The 15655-nt window shown below is 47.1% G+C and overlaps 1 protein-coding gene across 2 annotated transcripts; it reads right to left on the minus strand.

The window, feature by feature from the left end:
• Nucleotides 1-120: 120 nt before the first annotated feature.
• On the minus strand, nucleotides 121-15640 carry OGT (O-linked N-acetylglucosamine (GlcNAc) transferase). 2 transcript variants are annotated; one of them, XM_058196660.1, is made up of 22 exons: nucleotides 15268-15640; nucleotides 12644-12794; nucleotides 11458-11701; nucleotides 10741-10809; nucleotides 7779-7895; nucleotides 6881-6960; nucleotides 6550-6745; nucleotides 6278-6418; nucleotides 5701-5801; nucleotides 5452-5605; nucleotides 5260-5361; nucleotides 4993-5172; nucleotides 4718-4876; nucleotides 4462-4551; nucleotides 3950-4075; nucleotides 3255-3425; nucleotides 3020-3136; nucleotides 2687-2854; nucleotides 2363-2515; nucleotides 1998-2250; nucleotides 1779-1902; nucleotides 121-1597 (listed from the first exon to the last, which is right to left on the minus strand). In XM_058196660.1, exons 1-22 carry the CDS (start codon nucleotides 15302-15304, stop codon nucleotides 1423-1425), a joined length of 3108 nt encoding a protein of 1035 aa, XP_058052643.1. In that variant the 5' UTR covers nucleotides 15305-15640; the 3' UTR covers nucleotides 121-1422. The 2 variants fall into 2 exon arrangements, with proteins under 2 accessions (XP_058052643.1, XP_058052642.1); XM_058196659.1 differs by having other exon boundaries at nucleotides 12644-12824.
• Between the last annotated feature and the right edge of the window lie 15 nt (nucleotides 15641-15655).

Genomic DNA, 15655 nt, shown 5'->3' on the forward strand with positions numbered 1-15655 from the left:
CCCCCCCTCCCCCCCAACGGAGAAAAGAGGCAGAGACCGGTACCAGTGATTTCATCTGTATTTGTCAGCCACTCATCCGGACACAAAGGCTGGTACACGAGCAAGCAGAATCCCAACCGCTTCCCCCACCCACCCACCCAGGGGTTGCTCGGGTCAGGACACAAGGCTCCCCTTTCCTTCCTGGCAGCCATGCCCATCTCTGCCCCCCCAAAACAGGCAGGGATTGGAGGTCTCTGCCTCCGCCAGGGCAGGTGCTGCATGGGTGTCTCTCTCTCTCTCTCTCCCTCCAGGGGCTGCATAGGGAGCCCCTGCTGCTCCAGAGGCCCCTCCCAGCAGAAACAGAAGCCCCCTTCAGAGCCACACTTTAAGCAGGACTAATGAAGGGGTTGACATTAGGGAGCCATCAAGCCTCCCCCCCCCCACCATGCAGCGCTCTTGGTGGGCCCACCAAGGCGTTGGTTAATTGCAGGCAGTGCAGGTTAAGTGGGGGGGGGGGTGTCTTTTTTCCTGCCTGTTCAGTTCTGCCTGTCAAGCTTGCGTGCTCCCCAGGCAGGTGGTCAGTGAAAAGCATCCTTCTGTGAAAAGGGAAGCCATACTTACCTGGGGCTGCATTTCTGCTGAAGTCAAGAGAGGCGCCTCCAAGGCAGGCCGAGAGGCCAGCTGCCCTGCACATAATTGTTTTGTGGAAGAAGGGCCGGTCCCCCCATCCATGGGCCAACCTGGTCAAACCAGAGCTTTTATTTTTCAAGTCTGTCCTATGCCTGCAATTCCATACATAATTATTTTTCCTGAAGGATAAGCATTTGGCACCAGGTTGGGTTCAGGGAAAGATGAGACCACCACATTTTAAATTCAGTTTATCTTTCCTACAGAGAAGCGTGCCGTTCTAAAGTGAACTGACAAGATGAGGCTTTGAAAAAAGCCTTCACCTGAGTCAAGACAGCACACAAAGCCTAAGAGACGTGTGAGACATTAAGGAGGCTGATATTGGCTCAAGTGGTTTATAAAACCCGTAAAAAAGCTTCACCAGCAGAGATTCCCAGGGAGGAGCAACTCAAGCTAGCTGGAAACCTTGTCAGACCCACACGTGTACCAACAGGAATACCCGAAAACCAATCTTTAAAAAAAGCTCCAGTTCCAATCCACGAAGAAAGATCTAATTTCTAGGGAAACTGAATCCATCCATGAAATGGCAGCTGCCTGGCTGTCCTACATCTTTCCTTGTAAAGTCCAGGCCAGAGACGCCCAAGCGAGGCCCGGCAGAGCTGAGCGGCAAATGCTTTGGCCAGGACAAGCAGCTCCAGCTCTTCCATCATGCAGGAGGAAAGTCCGGCTGTGCTCTTCAGTTCCAACCACAGATCCTTTCTGCTAGGAGTTCCAGGCAGAGGAAGGAAGCAGAGGCTCAGGAGCCTCCTGGGCGACCTAGGCAGATTCACCACTCTCCAGGGAATTGACGATGTGCTCTGGCTTGTTGCCAGCTGCACAGTGCTCCCACATCTGGAGATAAAGCCGCTCCAACTCCATCGTGTACTGCTTGGTGTTGAACAGGGGGCTGGATATTCTCTGCTTCCAGACCTTGCCACGAATCTTCTTCAGGCTGCAGGGGGAGAACAAACCCCCCAATGATTAGAAGCCCACCCCTCAGAAGCTCATCCTTCCTCAAGTTCTGACTATTTGGCCCAGGCGTTCCTCCAGTCCCTCTGGGCCTTTGAAGGAATACACTGCGCTTTCATGACTGAACGTACGCTAGCATTCCTACCCCTCAGAAACACACTTACTATTCGAGATCTGTTCCCAGTTTCACTGCAATGTCTTCATATTCCTGCCGACTCTTTGCGATGAGTTCAAGGCAGCCCAGGCAAGTCAGCTGGGAGGCTGCCACCCGGGAGGCCAGCGTCTCTCCTGGAGGCAAAAGGCAAAAGGCTCACAGCTGCTCAGCCACAGGCCGCTTTGACATATTGAGGAAAGGGCTGGATGGGAAGAGCACCCTCCCCTACCTGGCATGGTGACCATTGGAGTCCCGGCCCAGAGCACATCCATCCCTGTGGTATGGCCGTTACAAAGGGGAGTGTCAAGGCAGACATCGGCCAGTTGGCCCCTCCTCACATGCTCTTCTTTGGGAGCAACAGGGGAGAAGATGATGCGGTTCTGGGGCAGGCCCATGTTCTGAGCATACTGCTGGATATTTGGCTCCCCCACGGCTGGGAATCGCAATAGCCATAAAACACTGTTTGGAACTCGCTTCAGAATCTAAAGGAAGGAAAGACAAAGTTGTAGGCACATGCAACGTAACATAGACAAAACTCCATCCTCAAGTCCATGTTTTAAAAAGAACCCAGAGCGACGACAGCCAATTACTCACATTAGCCCACATTTGCAGAGTGGATGGGTCAATCTTATAAAGCTGATTGAAGTTACAATAGACAACTGAATCTTCAGGCAACCCATATTGGGATCGAGTGGTGACAATGATGGTGCGTGGAACCTCCTCTCCAGTTGCAGCTTTGTTGTTGATCTAAATGGAAGAATTCACTCAGGGGGGCTGTTGAGCCATTGGGCCTGCAGGCCTTCCTCTACTGCCTTCCACAAGGCCGGTTCCCTCTTCCTCTCTCCTTCCCCAATCAAGACCCTCAACTGTAGGAGCCCCAGAATCCCAGAACAGGAGGTGGGAGACACAGATTTTCACCTGGGTAGTTGCTAATCCATTGCTAATGTTAAATCCATTTATTGTTATCTGAATTTGTCCACGGTTTATCATATCAATCACAGCCTCCGCAATCGTGTTCATGGGAATGACGGGCATGCTGAGACCAGCACTGCTGTCTGCATTGTCTCCTCCATCAGGACATTTCATCTAGAAGCCGAGAGAGGCCAAGCCCATATTTTCAGAAAGAGAAAGCAGCCAAGCATAAATCTAGCCAGTCCAACCTCAGACACCCCCTCCCCTTCCTTGAAGGTTAGCCTTTTCAGCTCCCCATTTGCAACCTTCTACAAGATGGTCTGCATATTCATGCCTCACCTTTACTATTTTTACGTCAGGTAGGCTGTCCAGGAAGGCCTTTAGATCAATGCCGTTCAGAACAATTCGGTTATCATAAATATGCCCATTTGATTTGAAGTCAATAACTGCTTTTTTCTGAAAGAAAAGAAATGCTTTGAAAAGGCTGGAATTGGGGCTTCTATTAACTTCAGAGGAAACTCTTAGAGAAACAAAGCTGGCCGACTCTAGCCTTGTTCGTTGAACCCTACGGTACCTTCAGGTGTGGGAACATGTTTGCATGATCTCCAATGAAGAATGTATTGGGCATGTAAGCCAGCTTTTCGGAGTACTGCTCAGCTACTTCTATGGGTGAAGTTTCTTTGTCCGTGATGATGTAATCCATGAATAAGGCGCCGCTAGTCCCTGGATAGCCCAGCCACATAGCCTAGAAGTAAAGATAAAAATGTGTCTGGGGTCAAGGTCACCCACAAGCCCAACAGTGTCCTGAAAGAACACTCGGTTTATATTCACAAAATAGCAATTATCATAACCAGCCATGAAATCTTTCAGAAAATTTCCGGAGACAACGTATAGCTGATGACTACTTCATATATTTAGTGGATAACTTAAGAGCAGAAGTTTTTTTTAAAAAAAAATCCATTTAGATAGTCTTAATATGCTAGATAAATTGTCTCTACAATCTCTGTATGGCAAGCAAGGAGGTCTGAAGACTGAAATAGTCTATTTGTAACACAAAATTTGGGCCATTCTCCTGTGACCCAACGTCAAGGCAGGACAAACAATTTTTATCACGCACCAAAATCGTTGTTATTCCTTTGTAAAATAGTCTGGACAAAATTTGCCTACCACTTGTCCAAAAAAAGTCCAAAGGAAGTGGAAGGTAATTTTCAGAGAAAGAAGCCTAGTATCCAGTTTGACCAGAAGCATTTGAAGTGACTGCAAAGTTACCTGGATTGGTGCTGGCCGGAGGGCAAACAGCTCATTTCGGGCTCCCTTGGTGTAGCCATTCATGTTAATGAGGATATGTATGCCGTCCTGGTGGATGCGATCAGCAGCTTTCCCATTGCATGGAACCTTGGGAGCCAAAATTAAAACATGCTGCTAAGCCATCTTTCTGCTTTGTTGAAGGATGGCAACCAATATTGCTGGACTGAGATATCAGGGCAACATTTGACTTTGTTTTCCAAAAATAGAGATTCAAGAAGACATCACAGATTTTGCTGCAACTTCTCAATCTCCAAGCAGAAACATGGGCGAGTTATTCTGAATGCCAGTTACATTAGTACAGTGCATGACTTGTCCTTCATATTGTGTTGCTCAACACCGGAACTAAAGTCATTTTCCTCTCAAGGTGAAGACAATGCCCTGCCATCTTTACCACAAAGCCATGCTATTCTATGAAGCTCCCCGTGCTCAGGCCCCGACATTCAGAGATTCTGCATCCTGGGAATCACTCTTACCTGAGATAAATCAATGAAATGATTTGCTTCAGCCATCACTTTTACTCGGAAGTTTGTGCCATCATCAGGGCTCAGCGCGTAGCAAAACACCTAGAAGGGAGCAACACCGCAATGCTTGGGACTCAGGATCCCCAGAGGCTGCTTCCCATAGCACGTGACAAGAGGGCTGCATTAATAAAGGGCGCAACCCACCACTGCAGGTCAGGACATCCTATCAGAGTCAAGCAAGGTGTCAACTTCCTCAAAAGGCCCTTACCTCAAATTTGTCTGGGTTGTGCATGCCTGGGATTGACTGCATAAGGTGCGACGTGGGGTGATTCCCAAAGTCGGAGCTGACGTAGCCCACACGGAGCCGGCCTTCACTGGCCTTCAACTCCTTAGGGTGTTCATATGGGGGCTTGTGAAGCACGTTGATCTGGCAAAGAAAAAAATAGCAGCGACTTATAGTGCATTAAAAAAGGACCCCCATTCTTCCAAGCCTGTGTCTTCTAAAGGAGTGAATGCCACCAACTTTCTGAGGGATGAACCCACCTTGTCCAGACAGAGGTTTCCATGTCGTTCCGCAATAGCCTTTCGGAAATTATGAGACAACGGGTAGAGCATGCTGTGATGAGGGTGAACAGAAGGGAGTCGGTTCTTCTCCAGCTGATCAGCAACTATGGTAACCAGCTTCTTCATTCGTTCATCATAATCGGTCCAGTCACAAACAATCTTAAAAAGAAAAAGCAACTGCCTGTGTAGCTTGCAAATACAGAAAAGCTGCCCGATTTTTCCAAGAATACAACTGAGCCTCCTTACCTGCAAACAGTGAGCCAAATTGCAATAGGCATCAGGGAAGTCAGGTTTCAATTTCAGAGCAGTGCGGTATGAAGCAATGGCTTCTGGTATGTTGCCTGAATCCTGGAAGCAGAGGAAGAGGAGCTACATGAGGACAGCTGCTTGCTGCCACGGCCACCAGGCCTGACCTGGACCAGACCAGACCAGACCTACCTTGTGGATGGAAGCCAGGTTGCTGTGGGCATCGGCAAAGGCAGGGTTTATCTGGATGGCCCGTGTGTAGCACTGCAGAGCTCCCTGGACATCCTGCATCTCCTTTAAGGTGTTCCCCATGTTTGAGTAGGCATCAGCAAACGTGGGGCTGATTCTAAGTGACAGAAAAAGGGGTTGTAAGGAAGGGGCCTGTTCACAGCAGAAGAACCCTGGCCAATTCCCAGCCATTCCAAATGTTTAAAGCCTTACCTGATAGCTTCCTTGTAATGCATGAGTGCCTCCTGCAGCTTTCCCTGCTGCTGGAGAACGCTTGCTAAATTGGAATGGGCGGCTGCAAATTCTGGGAAAACCTGCAGGAAATGAGATGGGCTTAGTTCTTCCAAGAAAATCCCAGTCTCTAGGATCCAAATCACTTTTGTGTTTTAACTTAAAAAGTACTGAAAAATAATTTATGTATATTGAGTGACATACCCTACGCCTTCCTGGAGCTGCCCAGAATCAATGTGTGTTGTGAATTGATCTTCCCTCCCTGTTTAGGTACTGTGTGTACTACCCACACACACAGCCCTTCCCTTCCATCTCTCCTGCTCTCTGATCTTTCTCTTCCTGCACTAACCGGCCAGCAAGAGGAGAGGGATTTTCAATCTCCAGCAGAAGCCCCGTAGAAACAGAAGCAAAATGTAATCCTTTCCAAGAGGTATTCAAGAGAATAATCTCCCTCCTTTCCCAAGCCGACATTCATCGCTACCAAATTGAAGGAAGGTGGGCCAGGCTTCTAGGCGCAAGTCTAAGGCTAACTGTCATGGATAATGATTGACAAGCTGACCTCAAGAGCTTTACGGTAGAGGCGAACAGCCTCCTCGATATTTCCTTGTTCCCGCTTGATGTTTGCTAGGTTATTGAGGGAATCTGCGTGAGTGGGACACAGGCGAAGGGCTGTGTTATAACATTCCTCTGCTTCAGCAACCTGTTGACAGAGATTACATACAGTTTAGTATTTTTTTAAAAAGGGAGAAGAACCACTCTCTTTCAAAATTGGAGCCAAAGCTTCCACGATGCAACCGGGCCCACCCTGGCTAGTGAGAAATAATCTCTTACGCTGCCTTTCTCCTTAAGGGCATTGGCCAGATTGCAGTAAGCATCGGGGAAGTGCGGCTGCAGTTCAATGGCACGCTTGTAGGTGTCTATGGCCAAGTCGATCAGCCCCTGTTCGTAATAGACACAGGCCAGGTTGCCATGCACAACTGCATGGTTTGGACTCAGGCTCAGGGCTCTCAGGTAGGCTGCAACAGCTCTAAAATGAAGACACCAGAAATTAAGCCAAAGATCCTCGGGGAGCATTGCACAAAAGGCTGCCTTGGCCCACTGCCATCCCCGGGGGATAGAAAGCCAAGCCCTAGCCTGGGAAGGATTGGTTTTGTTGGATTACCTGTCAAATATCCGGGCTTCCTTCAAGACATTCCCCAGATTGATATAAGCATCCAAGAAGTTTGGGTCAAGGGTCACAGCCTTAGAAAATTGAAAAAACCATAAGAGGTCTGCTTTAGACCAGCTGACTCCGCTTCCTAGTGAAGCAAAGGTAATACTGAAATCACATTTGAAGGCAGTGTCCCTGGGAAGTCTCTTTCATCTCCGCTCTAATTTACCATCTTAGATGACTACATACGTATATATGGGAAAGTAAAAGGTCTGCTGTGGCTGAAACCCAAAGCTAATAAGCTGAACACACTCTATTCCGCACCGGTTGGCACCTCCTTAAAGCAGCTCCATCTTCCCTGGGCTTGTACAGTTGTGTGGGATCTCTAGTTAAGGGTCACTGATAGGTGCCCACACCTATTCCAAAAGGTTTTGTTGTACTTTCTCATGACCGTTTTCCCAAGAACAAATGGCTATCATGTGAGCCCAGGAAAAGATGCAAGTTTTTCGAGGACGTTGACAACACATATGCTCATTCTTTGGGGCAGTATATCCTGTGACACAAGCTCAAAGTCAAAGAGGGAGGGAAAAAGGTTGGTCCTATAGTATATTTTACATGAAACAATAACATAGCCATCCTTAAGATTTCACCCACCCACCACCCATTTCTATTGTGATTATCACAAGTGCAGGCCTCCCCTCTTCATCATTATTATTCTTCCCAAAGCTTGGAAGTTATAGAGTTCCAAAAGCCATTTTTCTTTCTGATCGCTTCTAATAAGGCATCAATTTTGAGGCACACAAACCCTGTATAGAAGCACCAATTCAACCCTGCTTTTGTCTCAGGAATCCAGGCTCTCACCGTGTTAAAGCATTTTGAAAATGGAATGTTAACACTACCAAGCAGTTACCTTTTCAAAGTGATGAATGGCAAGCCAGATTTCTCCTTGAGCATTGAACACACAGCCAAGGTTACTCCATGCAACTGCAAAATTGGGTTGTGTTTCAATTGCCTTCAAATAACAGGCCTTGGAAGGGTCAAAGATAGATACAAGGGGAGGGAATAATTGCACAAAGAAAATTGAGAAAAACATTGTTAGTATATCTTCTCCAACCCGCCAAAAGTGATCCTGCAGTATAGGCTTGCTTGCGCCAAAACTAAAGAGTGGTAAACAGCTGGCTGATCCTGCGCTGGCGCAAACCAAAACCTGAGGGCAAACCCACCATCCTCAGTTAAGACTGATCCGTGCATTGCAACCCTTACTCAGTCCAGGAAATTCCCAGTCCCCCCCCCTCCCTCCTTGACCTCCAGGGTCACTGCATCCCTGTGAAATCCAAAGCAAGCATCCATTGCAGATGCAACACAGTAGCTTGGAAAGCAAGCTGAGGAGAAAGCATCTAAAGCAGCTGGGTGATGCTTAACCAGGCCTTTCGGAAGGAGCACATGCAATGGATGCCTTTAAGGGGTCACAGCTCCCTTTCAACTCCAGGACCCTGATCTTGCCTTTCTCCACATCTCAGCGCCACCTTCAGCTTCCAAAACCTCAAATACCAGGTTTGCCCAAAGGTTCAGGTCCCTGCAATGCAAGCGCAAGACGCCGCAAGCGCTCCCTAACAGCGCGCCGCTGCGCTATCGCTGCAAACTGCACTGTGTAGAACAGCCCCGGAGACTGTGAACGGCCAGCCAGACTGATTAATCTACCAGAGAGGCCTCTGTGAAAACTGTTAAGTGTTCAATTTGTGTCTGAAATCTGAATGCAGTTGCAAAGCCAATTGTATCGAAAATCCTACAGCACAGGGCTCGGGAAGCCACGCAGTTAAGAGATGAATCGTATCTGATCAACCATTCACAAGGGCACAATCGCACGCAAGGCGCATTTCCGCTGCGCAGCCTTTGCGCTACTGCAGGATCACAGCGCAGCATCATCAGAAGAGCAGAACGCTGCAATCCAAACAAAGAAGAAAAAGGAAAAAAATGAACAACCAGGAAGAGTTAGAAGCTTTAACTAAAGTAACTCCAATTATTTTTTTTTTACATCTTTAATTTACTTTTACAATATATCTTTGAAAGAATTGTGGCTAGGACTATAAAATATTCTCTAACATTACTTGTTGTACATTAAATACTTAAACTGTTTCTGAAGCCACAAGACAGAAGATTCAGGCATGGAGGCAAATGGTTTTGCTGTGGCAGTTACAAACCCGTTACCATATTTCTCATGTGAGTTTTCGGTGCGTTCCTTGCTGGAAGAGGAGGAGGAGGAGTGTGTCTGCCCTAGATCCAGGCCTCGAGCTCCCTTCAGCGAGGCACCTTACGCATGGAATAGGAGGTTTCACCCACCTGAAACCTTCTAAATACAATATCAATGGTGAAAAACCAAAAACAAGAGAGAAAATAAAACAAGATCATTAGTAAAAAGTTCAACAAAGCAATTGAAAATCTCTGGATATGTCTAACACAAGGGTTCAGGACAGTTTTCTGTAATATGGGACACATGCAGACGGGAAGGGGTTAATTGGGGAAACTGCAAACAGCAGGACAGTTGGAAGAAAGGCTCTGAAATTTCCACAAAACTTACATTTTACTTGAAATAGCAAATATTCTTGCTGGTTTGATCTTACAAATGCACTGACAGCCAAAGAAATACATTGCAATTTATTTCAAGTATGTGTATTATCTTGACGTCTTTCGTTATCTTGCCCTTTTTTACTGCAATTCTCACAGAAACAGAGTCACACTTTCAAACTAGGTGTCTCCAAGCTCTGAAATAAAGAGGTCAGCAACCTAAGGCAGGCGCAGTGTCTTGGCCTATACCAGTCACACTAAAAGCTGCAGTGAAGTGCAGTTCATGTTAGCTGTCCACCCGACAGGCTGAGCATCGCTGGTCTTCTCAAAAAGACATTTCACGCCCACCAGCATCCGTTTCAAGGGCAGCTCCATGGCCCAGCTTGCAAGGCCCAACCGCCAGCCCTTCGGGCAAGCCAAGTCCCCTCCCCCACCCAAAGGCACAGCAGTCAGCCGGACAGCTACACTCTCCATACACTCCACTTGGTAGCATGCGCGCGGGGCTTGAAGTGAAGGACTGCCGCGGAGGTCCTTCTGGTTCCTCCACACTCCTCACCCCTGCTGCGCAAATGCGTAAGGTGGCTTGTAACAAGACAATTCCCGGTTGTTCTTTTCCTTTTTTTTGCATTCTAAGTTTTTGTCATGCCAAGAGCCTCGAAACCCATCCTGGTATTCAAATTCTTGGTTGGAAACCAGACTGCTAGAAGCCACCTTTCCACTTAATGTAGCAAGTTTTTCTTTGATCAGGTCATTTTCCAAGCAAACCAACACCTTTATTCAACATTTGGGCAAAAACAGATTGTTTCGAAGAACTCAACTGCAACAATGCTGTTTGCTAGCCTTTCTTCCATGAACCATGTGGGGGCAGGGGGAGGGTGAGGGTTAAAGAATCTCTTTAATGCCATATTCATAGGGTAACATTTGATAAGGTTCTTCTACACTTACAAGCCACAAAGGACTTTAGAAGAGCATTCACAGGAAGCACGGACTAAGTCACTGGCTTGGCATCAGCAGGCAAGCCTCAGTTTGGGGCCCATGTTATTTCCAGATCAGAGAGTAGTGGTGCCCCTGCCAGTCACTTCACCATAATGGATAGTCTAGTTCTGCAGCAAGACTCAGTGTTCAATTTCTCGCCTTAAAGCAAGGGTTAACATGGGCATGCCATATCTTGCCCTGCCACTACTCTGGGGCAATTCAGAGCCTTCAGCTTTCAGCCACGTCTTGGGACTCTTGGAGGTCAGCGGAGAATGGAAGACTTGGTGCAAGCGTTCACATAGTTCAAAAGACTGATTCTACAGAACACCTACCTTGGCTTCTTCCAAGCGACCCAGGGCTTTGAGCAGATTCCCCAGGTCACTACGCACACAGTACAAGTCCTGAAAAGCAAATGGGTTCTGTCACCACCAGCACGGCAGATCCAGATCAAAAATGGAAAATGAGACTACTGCAATAAAAAAAAACCTAATCAACAAAGCTTCTAGGGTACTTTTAATAAACTTCTGTAAAGGGGAGGACTGGAAGGTGTCAGCTGGAATAATAAAGCAAGTCTGCAAAACAACATGTCTCTATAAAATTATCCTGCTAGATAATAAACCTTCATATAGCTTTCACCACATAGCTTATGCACTATGTGTTGGAATTTACTGGGAACTGAGAAAATACTGGAACCATGTGATTACGAGAAGAGTGGGAGAGATGCCTAAATTAATGGATGGCAGCCATTCTTGCAGAAGATGAGAACAAGCTGCTCAAGCAAGCAGCAGGGCAGGATAGTGAGTAGAAACTCGTCCAAATACCAATTCTCCCAACAGGATGGACAGGAGCTGTTACCCAAGGGCGGCTTCTCAAGGGCACCACACTGGGGAGTGCTAGTTCACAAAAAAGATCCCCCACAGAGCAGCCTTAAGCGCACTGCTGTCACCCACACAGCAGTAAGAGGCTTTTAGGTGGAACCTTGAAGGGCCTTTCCAAACTTCTTTTGGAGAAAAAAGCTTTTCCAAAGGATTGGCACCATCTCTACTCACAGGGTTGTACTGCAGGGCAGAAACGTAAGCCTGCACTGCCCCTTCCATGTCTCCTGCAGCTACCAAAGCAGCAGCGAGGTTAATGTATCCATCAATGAAGTCTGGTTTGAGGCGAAGAGCATGCCGGTAGTGTTCGATGGCCTCCTGCAGCTGTCCACGTTCCTTGTACACATTTCCCAGATTGGAGTAGGCTTCTGCCAGTAAGGGATTCTGCTTGATCGCCAAAGTGCTGAAGTGAGCAGACCTGGAAAAGACACAAAGCAAAGATTTAAGGTTCCTCTATCAAAGTAGTAATTATTCACTGGATTTGTGACAGTTTAAGAACTATCAACAGAATCCAAGTTCAGCAATTGAAAAGGTCATTTTAATTGTGGATTAAAAAATATTGCCTGTAGGTGGCCACTGTGAACTGCCACTCATTAGAGCACCTCTGTCTTTTTTTTTTTTTTTTTTGTGCCTGAGGACTACACAATTGGGTAGCTGTAACAGGCTGCACATATTCACTTCTTCCACGGAAGCCAGTGTTAATCTTATTGCTTCCAGTGAGCCCTGGAGATGGGCAGAGAAGCTGGGTTTCCACTTAAGGCATCCTGTTGAAGAGAACAATGAGCAAAAGCTACCTTAATTTAGAGCACTGGGATAGGGCACATTATCTTCAGTCTCTTTCTCAACAATTATTGCAGCAGCAGCAGCAATGGTAATCTCATATGCATGGCCTTAAGAACCAAGGACTGCTGATACACGATATATCTTTCGTCATGTATTACAGTAATAAGACAAACACAGAAAACCTCTATCACACAAATAGTATTTCCCAGAACAATGTGACCCTGTTCACACACACACTCACACACACACAAGCTAATGTGTCATCTAATATGAGATGCACTTTTTAATACTGTATTGTTTTTGGATTCCTGAGAAGCAGCTGGTTTAGAAACATTCTATTTCAGTTCAACACTTCTTGTTGTTTCCCAGTTCTGTTATGTTACCAGAAACTTTAGTTGAAGGTAGGATGTACTTGCAATGGGGCTTCCTGCATATTTAGTATATTTTGAAATATTCCATCAAATTTAAACAACGCAGAAAACTTTTGGGAGAGTTGAGTGGGAGCATTAGAATGTCCAGCGCCTGTCTTTCTAAGCAGTGCCCTAAGCAACGGACAGAAAGGCATCAACTTCCTTACCTGTCCAGTCTGCGGCACTGGAAGTGAATAGAGGAGAGCAGTAAGAGCACCCCCGTGTTGTCAGGCTCTTGGCGCCAAAGCTGCATGCAGTGCCTCTCAGCTGCTTCAAAATCGCCTGCTTGATACTCCCGGTGAGCCAACTCCGCTAACCCTTGGAATGAAAGCATACGTTTCGTTGGTTCTGAAGAATCACCAAAACATTCAGGGGGGGGGAGGGGGAGGAAAACAAAGTTAGAAAATGGATGAACAATGGATAATAAAAATGGGTAAACAATGTTGTACAAATTAAAAGATGAAATGCCAACATTGAAGGGATATTTGATGATTAAAGAGACGTATGACTTCCTAACTTAATGGTGAATGATGGTATTTGTTAGGCTTCAAAGGTATTGATCCTTTCCTTGACTAATGACTCCCCCCTCTGCCCCCAACCTTGGCATCTTCAGCTTTGCCTCAGCCATGACCCAGACTGTCTGTTTTAGGCTTGGTGGCAATCTTTCACAGACACTCTTTTTTAAAAAACAGGCCATCATTCAACACAAGTCTTAATGTTAATCAAAATGTTCCATGTGAGAAAATAAAAACATGATTCCATGCAATGAAATGATTGCATTCAGCAGATATTGTTATCTGCCGAATAAACTTAACATTGCTCAGAAGACCTCCAGACTTTGTTCAGAGAGAGCTCTAGATCACTGGTTTTCCTGTGTGTTCATCAGTTCCAGAGCAAGATTCTCTTTCTCCCCAATAAAATCAGGAGAGGGGAGATAATGAAACTCAATATTTGCTGGACTAGGAATCAGATTTTCTAATACCCTTGAAAATTAAAACACTGAATGAAACAATGCCTAAAATTAATTCCAGTCTGATAAACTGTTATGAACTAAAGTGAATTATTTATCACAAACTACAATATTACAAATAGTAAATAAGCCAACTAGTTTGATGAAAAGCTGAACTCGAAGATGTTATCTTCAGAGAAGATTTGCACAAGCTTTGAAAACAGCCTCATAAAAGCTTGCACAACACTTATTTTCCATCAAGATGGTAAGTTAGCAAAGAAATCATGGAATCAGAATGCCCACACTTTAAAAAATAATGCAATTTCAATAGTGTATCTTTTTTAAAAAGCACCGTTTTAATTAAAAAAATAGCAAATTATCACAGCCCTCAATGGACGAGTTGTTTAATACCGGGGCCCACACAGAAATTATATAAGGAAGAAACCAATTCTTTTCCTTCTAGCTGTTTTTCATCTGACCCATTTGTAACCTGCCCAAAGTGATTTATTCCACTACCTAGCATATAATTATATCTATTTAAAAAGTGGGTAAAAGTCACTTGCCCAATTCAATAGATAGTTCAACATTATTCAAGAAATTCTGTCTTCAACTCTTTAGCCACTTAAGAACAATCCTATACTATTATGTAATGCAGCAGTAAGATTCTATACATTAAAAATTCATCCAGAAACCCTAAGAAGAAAACATCCACAGCACTCATCTAAAACAATGAAGCAGGAACTGAATACAAGCACCTCAAATACAAGGGTTATTTTCTTTATCCCCTTGCTATGCAAGCTAAATTTTTAAAAAGTGTTATCAGAAGAAAGGTTATCATCTATGGGGGCAAGAGCCACACAGCAGAGGCACAATTCCTTTTCTAACAGTTAACAGCACACACTAATCTTTAGAAGCTAATTAGGAAATTTCCTTTAAATTGTGGTTATACTATTTGAAATGTTGAAAACATGAAATACAGCATTCCATTATTTTCATTAGTGTGTATTTTATTCCTACATGAATTTGTTTCGCTTATGGTAAGGAGGCTAAAGTTGCCCTATCCTTATCTACCCGCTACATATGGCCCTAAGCAGTCCCAGCCCAAGCTACGTTGTCCACGTAGCTAGCAGTCGCTGCCCTGGATCGTCACCCTTGGAGGCAAGGGACGATCGTTCGGCATTGAAAACAAGGATGGGAAGCCCCGAGCCGGCCAGGCGTCGCAATTGACCGTCCTCTGGGAAGAAGAGCTCGCCGACCACCATTAAACCATAACCACCATTTTGTTGGGAAGGAAGCTGTGCAGCGAGGGAATCCTAGAGGCCCCTTCAGCTGCCCAGAGGCTGCATGTCGCCTTTCCGAGGGGGCCGCAGAGCCAGGGGGAAGCGCTCCTCGTGTCCGGGGCGCCGGCCGCTGGGGAAAAAACACCGCACGGACCAATTGCGCATATGCACGCGGGGGTCCCGCACCTGCCCTCCCCCCCTCCGGAAAAGCCGGCGGCCCATAACGCTCGTCCTCCTGCGAGGCCATTGTCAGCGCCCGGGAGGGTTTTTAGCTGCGGCCCGGCTGTCCCGAGGTCGAAGGATTCCTCTCACGGCGGCTACGAAGGGCCATTTCTGCCCGACAGCTCAGGCGCTCCGGGCCTCTCGGCGCCCCGGAGTCCTCGAGGCGAGGACGGCGCGTTTCTTCCCCGCTCTCGCCTCGTGAGGCGGCCCATCCCCCCCAGCCGTCTCGAGGGCGGCGGCGACCCCTGAGGAGTCTCCCGCCCGGAGAGGCCTTCTCGGAACCGCGGCCGGCGCTACGAAGCCCGCAAATGGCGGGAAGCGCGGGCGCGGCGACAGGTACCTGTGCTGTCGGCCACGTTCCCCACAGACGCCGCCATGGCTCCGGCAACCGCCTCGCTGGCAATCCGCCTCGGTCCCCGCCGGTTCCCTCGCGCCTCCTCAGGCTGCGGCTCCCGAAATGGCGGCGCGCAAGGAGACGGCGCCTGAGCGAAGCGCCTCGCCGGACCTTCTTTCGCCTCCCACGAAATAGCCCCTGGACTCGGGAGTGGGGGGCAATTTGGCTCCCTCCCGCAAAGGCGAGGTTTATGGGAAAGGCGCTGCGCGATCCGCGGCCTCCTGCCTCTCGCTTTTCCAACGGGCCCCAGGTAGAAACGCAGCTCTCTCCCGGCACCGTCTCCGTAATCATCCGCCCGGACGCTTCAGTGCGCAGAACGCATGCGCAGTAGCCG

This window comes from Ahaetulla prasina, chromosome 11, assembly GCF_028640845.1.
Source record: "Ahaetulla prasina isolate Xishuangbanna chromosome 11, ASM2864084v1, whole genome shotgun sequence".
NCBI lineage: Eukaryota > Metazoa > Chordata > Lepidosauria > Squamata > Colubridae > Ahaetulla > Ahaetulla prasina.

What these genes read in the sequence shown, in the direction of transcription:
- OGT (XM_058196659.1), bottom strand. Translation starts at nt 15,304, where the DNA reads ATGGCGGCGTCTGTGGGGAACGTGGCCGACAGCACAG. An exon ending in GTCGCTTGGAAGAAGCCAAG is followed by an intron (nt 7,896 to 10,740) that starts GTAGGTGTTCTG and finishes GACCCTTCCAAG; the next exon opens with GCCTGTTATTTGAAGGCAAT. An exon ending in CATTACAAGGAAGCTATCAG is followed by an intron (nt 5,606 to 5,700) that starts GTAAGGCTTTAA and finishes TCTGTCACTTAG; the next exon opens with AATCAGCCCCACGTTTGCTG.